Source organism: Capricornis sumatraensis, chromosome 8 (genome assembly GCF_032405125.1).
Source record: "Capricornis sumatraensis isolate serow.1 chromosome 8, serow.2, whole genome shotgun sequence".
Lineage (NCBI taxonomy): Eukaryota > Metazoa > Chordata > Mammalia > Artiodactyla > Bovidae > Capricornis > Capricornis sumatraensis.
In genome coordinates this window covers 23,184,982-23,190,729 of record NC_091076.1, presented here as the reverse complement: position 1 = coordinate 23,190,729, position 5,748 = coordinate 23,184,982, and the positions used below count along the sequence as shown (strand labels likewise).

Genomic DNA, 5,748 nt, shown 5'->3' with positions numbered 1-5,748 from the left:
TCTATTAGATTTCTAATGGATAGTTATGGCTTAAGTGATATCCTCCAAAGAAAGGCAATGTGAGATTTTAGATTAGTTATAATTGATCTTAACTGAATATGATAAGACTAGGCTAACTTTGACATCTCTTACCCTCATCTCTCCACCCTAAAGCTATTCTCCCCTCAAACACACACACTGCAATCCACCTATATGTGGTTCTTTGCTATAAGTACTGCATCCTCACAGCTCGGTCATGATATCAATATTCTCAATATTTCACTATAATGGCTTGGGGATAGAAAAAAAAAAGCTTCCTTTGGAAGTTTAAAAATACTTCTCTTTCTGCCTTTCAATATGTTGAATCAGTTAGCATCATCTCTTTTCAAACACAACCCTAGTACAAGTAAAATTTCCAAATATTATATTGGCTATGAGAAAATCTTATTGTTTGATAAAAATGACCAAAATGCCTCAAACACTCTCAAGTACAAATATATATTTTATAAGTAACAGTGCATTTTGTCTCTACAGGAGAAAAAGAAATAACACAGAGCTCATGACAATTTTTCATCTGGTTCACTCCTTCCTCTCTGTAGAAATCTCCTTTGCTGGGGTGATTACTTTCCCCTAAGCATCTTCCTCAGTGCATTCTTCACGTCCTTGTTCCTTAAACTGTAGATCAAGGGGTTCAGCATGGGTATCACAGTGGTATAAAACACGGAGGACACTTTCTCCTGTTCCATAGTATTGCTCGAAGGAGGCTTGAAATACATGAATGTTATAGACCCGAAAAAGATAACCACAGCCATGAGATGGGAGCTACAAGTGCCAAAGGCTTTGGACCATCCCTTGATGGAGTGAATATGGAGGATACTAGAGAGGATGAAAGCATAAGAGATGATTACAGCCAGTATCGGTGCCAAGGTATTAACTCCTCCAATAATAAACAACAGTATCTCATTAACATGGGTGCTGGAGCAAGAGAGACTCAACAAGGGAAGAATATCACAAAAATAATGACTGATAACATGAGACCCACAAAAGGACAACATTGACATGCAGGTAGTATGAACTGTGGCCCCAAACAAGCCCAGTGAATATACTACACCCATCATTATGGAACAGACCCTAGGGGACATGATAATATTGTAAAGCAGTGGGCAGCAGATTGCAACATAATGATCATACGCCATGGCAGTGAGAAGATAACCTTCTGCTATTACAAAAATAAGGAAGAAGTAAAGCTGAGCCATGCATTCCAGGAAGGAAATAACATTCTTCTCTAACACAAAGTTCACCAGCATCTTTGGTGTAATGACAGAGGAGTAGCAGAGATCAATGAATGACAAATGGCTGAGAAAATAATACATTGGAGAGTGAAGTTGAGAACTGATAGCGATTAAGAAGATCATGCCCAGGTTCCCCACCATGGTGATCACATATATTCCAAGGAACAGGAGGAAGAGTGGCAATTGAAGCTCTGGGCATTTTGTTAACCCTTCAAGGATAAATTCACTCACTGAAGAATGATTTAAAGTCGTCATTCCTTACTAGATATTATCTATAGAAAGAAGTGAGACAAAATAGGTGCATTCAAGTTATTTTCTGATTCCCAAAACAGCATGACAGGTCCTGTCTTGATTGGGTCCATCTTTCATCTGTCCCTTTTCTTCATCCTTTCCAGTGATCTCTTAAAAGCTCAAGGACATGGTACTGAGGAATCTATTTGCAGGGCAGGAATAGAGATGCAGGCATGAAAAATGGACTTGTGGACACAGATGAGGAAGGAGAGGGTGAGACTAACTGAGAAAGTAGCATTGACATATATACACTACCATGTGTAAAATGGGCTTCCCTGGTGGCTCATTTGGTGAAGAATCTGCCTGCAATGTGGGAGACCTGGCTTTGATCCCTGGGTTAGGAAGATTCCCGGGAGACGGGAACAGCTACCCACTCCAGTATTCTGGCCTGGAGAATTCCATAGGCTGTATAGTTTAAGGGGTTGCAAAGAGTCACACATGACTGAACGACTTTCACTTCCACGTGTAAAATGGATAGCTAGTGGGAAGCTAGTGGGAAGCTATCCATTTTACACATGGTACTGTATAGACATCAATGCTACTTTCTCAGTTAGTATAGCCAGCATTGTATAGCCCATCCTGGCACTCTGTGGTGACCTAAAGTGGTTGGGGTGGGAGGCAATCTCTAGAGGGATGGGATATACATATAACTATCATCGATTCAATTTGTTGTATGGCAGAAGCCAGCACAATATTGTAAAGCAATTATTCTCCAATTAAAAATTAATAATAATTTAAAAAGAATAAGAATCTACCAAAAAACAAAAACAAACAAGCACTCAAAGACAAAGACTGGAAGTATACCCAGAGCCTTGGTTCCACCCAACACTCAAATAGCACCCCTCCCCCTCATAAGTCATAGCCTTTTCATTGTACTCCCTGGCTTAAGCCAACAACTACCTCACTTTGAAAAAAAAGCACAAACTTTAAAGACCTAATTAGTTTTTCTTTAATATACTTAAAGGAATGTTGCCCATCCCTTTCTCTGACATATATGAATAGAAACTTCAAATCTGGTTAAAACATGGCTTCTAATCTAGCTCTAATGAAATGAAAGTCATCCTTTTCAATATCTCAACACATCTATATGAGTTATCATGATATTTTCTAAAACTGGGAATCTAGAAACATAGTAGACTTATTAAAGAGATTGTTTATACAAAAAGAAATGCAATCAGTGTCTTTAATCAATTCAGACTCCCACTTATCTCTCTATTGTTCTCTGGATGGAAGACTTTAGTTAAGCCAGGAAACTCTTTTCATCCTCTGTCAGCAGATGTGGTTAACAGAAATAAGATGCCAAAGGCTGTTCTTAGTCTGTATTTTAAAACTTTCTTGTTCAACGACAGCAAAAAAGGAAGATTAGCTTTCAGGTATATTTTCTGAGCCATTAACAAATCAGTGTTTTATCCCTGGCTCTTCCCTGCTGTCTGTAATCAGAGGCCAAACTTGCACTGACCTTTCTCTCTCACAGCTGTTACATCAGAACTGGGGATTTCTCCTTCACTAACTTAGTTTCCCCTAAAGTGGAATCAGGGGAAAGAGATTCCTGCTTTCAGTGCATGCACTCTTTCTTACCTAAAGGAATCAAGCTTAACAACTTTTCACTGAGTGAAAAAAAAAAAAAAAAATCAATGGAGAAAAATTTCTGTTCATAGAGTGATATAGAATTTGATTTTATTTTGCATGAAAAATAAAAATAAATTGCTTCATCACAAACAAAAATGTATGAAACTTTGCTTTAATTTATTTTCTCTGTCTACCTTCCACAACATGCTGAGGGTGCTCAATATACGTGTTGATTAAAAGGCTTAATTACACAGGGTCATTAACTTTGAGAGCACATGAGAATAAATATCTTTTGAAATCGCTTATATGTGGAATCCAAAGTATAACACCAATGAACACACTCACAGACATAGAAAACAAACTTGTGGTTACCAAAGGGGAATGGAGGTAGGGGAGGGATAAATTAGAAGTTCGGCATTAGCAGACATACACTATTAAATATAAAATAGATAAACAACAAGGCCATACTGTTTAGCACAGTGAATTATATCTAATATCCTGTAATAAACAACAATGGAAAAGAAAAATAAAGAACATATGAGAAAAAATACATGGTTCTGAATTGAGAAAATTAGATCAAACTCAAGAAAAGAGGATCAGAGTTGCCAGGATAAAACTCAAAGTAACCAGATTAACGAAGACCATGAAATTCAAACATCTCCAGGTAGATGCTCTAAATTTGTCTGAATATAATTAAGACTGAAGGCGGAGGCTTTTGTTATTCAAACCAAATCAACACTCCATGAAAGGGAGAGAGGTGGGACATTTGGGGTTGAGATTCACTTTGGGTTGAATACTATAATTTTTTAATAGGCTCACACATAAACTGACTAAAATTCTTTTTTAAATCACAAATAATACTAAAATCATTACCAGTAAGAAGGGTTGTCCAGATGTCAGAACCAAAAAAGATTGTTTTCCTTGTCCAGATATTCCTGCTGATGTTGAGACTCAAGTTGCTGATCCGTCAAATAAACAAAGCCTATTATTAGATTATGCTTTGATGGAGTCCGGTAGAGTAAGAAAAGCAATATATATGCATTAACTCTTCACTTATTTGGAAATGTTTATCTAGTAACTTACAATTTACCAAGAAATTGAAGGTAAGTAAAAACACCTTGAAAAGTGAAAGTCATTCAGTCATGTCCAACTCTTTGTGACCCCATGGACTATACTGTCCACGGAATTCTCCAGGCCAGAATACTGGAGTGGGTAGCCTTTCCCTTCTCCAGCAGATCTTCCTGACCCAGGAATCAAACAGGGTCTCCACTGCAGGCGGATTCTTTACCAACTGAGCAATCAGGGAAGCCCCAAATACCTTGAAGATACCAATATAAATGTCACAATATCATGTAACAAAATTTTATCCATTCTCTTAGTGCCCTGTTATTCTTTTCCTTAAGAAATACTTCTAACAAACATGGAGGAGATCAGAGTGAAGGCAGAATTTTAAAAGGGGAGGGACGATACAAGAAAGAAGGCTCAGGATATCAAGAAGAGCATCTTAACAGCAAAAAAGGAGGCCTTCAGAAGAGTGCTTAAAAAAAAAAAAAGGAAAAAATCCTCAAACTGCATAGGTATGTAGGACTCGAGAAAATTTGAATGTATCAAAATGCAGAATACATGCACAAAATAGCTCATGTGCATGAAAGTAATTGCCCTGAATCACCAAAAGAAAGTTAATTTTTAATATCTTTAACTCAAAATGCCAGGGAAGCATGAAATGCAATATTTAAATTTCCTATCAAAGTAATTCAGTAAATGAAGCAAGAATAATAAGATATTTATATATGTGAGATTTTTACTGGAATTGAAATGTTATTATGCCAAATGAAATGAAAGTGAATAACTACTATATATGTAGGTAATATGCTTCTCTGTGGGGAGAGAAGAAAAGACAATACATTGTTTCCCTCTGAATTTTTCTTCCCCATAGCTAGTGGTCTAGGATGCTACTGTTTTTAAACTTTTATAATGCAACCAATAGTGAAGGCAGGAGAATGCCACCTCCTATCCTTGGAGATCATAAAGGGAAGTAGCATCACCAACTACTCAAGGATGTAAGAATACTGCTCCTTATATCCTTCATTAAGTTACCCATAAAAGATTCAGAATTAAAATTTAAATATCTATACAGTATAAGTGTGCGTGCCTTGTGGTTCAGCTGGTAAATTATCAACCTGCAATAGAGGAGACGTGGGTTCCATCCCTGGGTTGAGAAGATCCCCTGAAGAAGGGAAAGGCTACCCACTCCAGTATTCTGGCCTGGAAACTCCCATGAATGGTAGCATTTGCATATGTGTATGTCTGGGTGTATGTGTCTGTATGCCTAATTAATTTTTTTAATTCTAAAGTTTTGTTTCTTTAATTTAACAGAGATACACAAATCTAAGAAAACTCATCTTGCAAAGGCCTACTTTTTTAATGCAGAACTATTTAGGGCAGATATTGATTTGTTATTTTCTCTCACTGAAAGATAACATAACACTAATAACATTTTCCTAAACTAATTTGTTGCAGAATCTGGAATACAGAGTTATAGTTATGGGAGAAATCCTGTTCTTATTCTTCCTATGATGTAACTTTATTTGAGAGAGAAGAATAAAATTGTCTTGAT

The 5,748-nt window shown here is 36.8% G+C and overlaps 1 protein-coding gene across 1 annotated transcript; it reads right to left on the bottom strand.

The window, feature by feature from the left end:
* Positions 1–599: 599 nt before the first annotated feature.
* On the bottom strand, positions 600–1,532 carry LOC138083260 (olfactory receptor 8D2-like). Its single transcript, XM_068977041.1, has one exon. The coding sequence runs from the start codon at positions 1,524–1,526 to the stop codon at positions 600–602; it is 927 nt and encodes a 308-aa protein (XP_068833142.1). The 5' UTR covers positions 1,527–1,532.
* Positions 1,533–5,748: the final 4,216 nt, after the last annotated feature.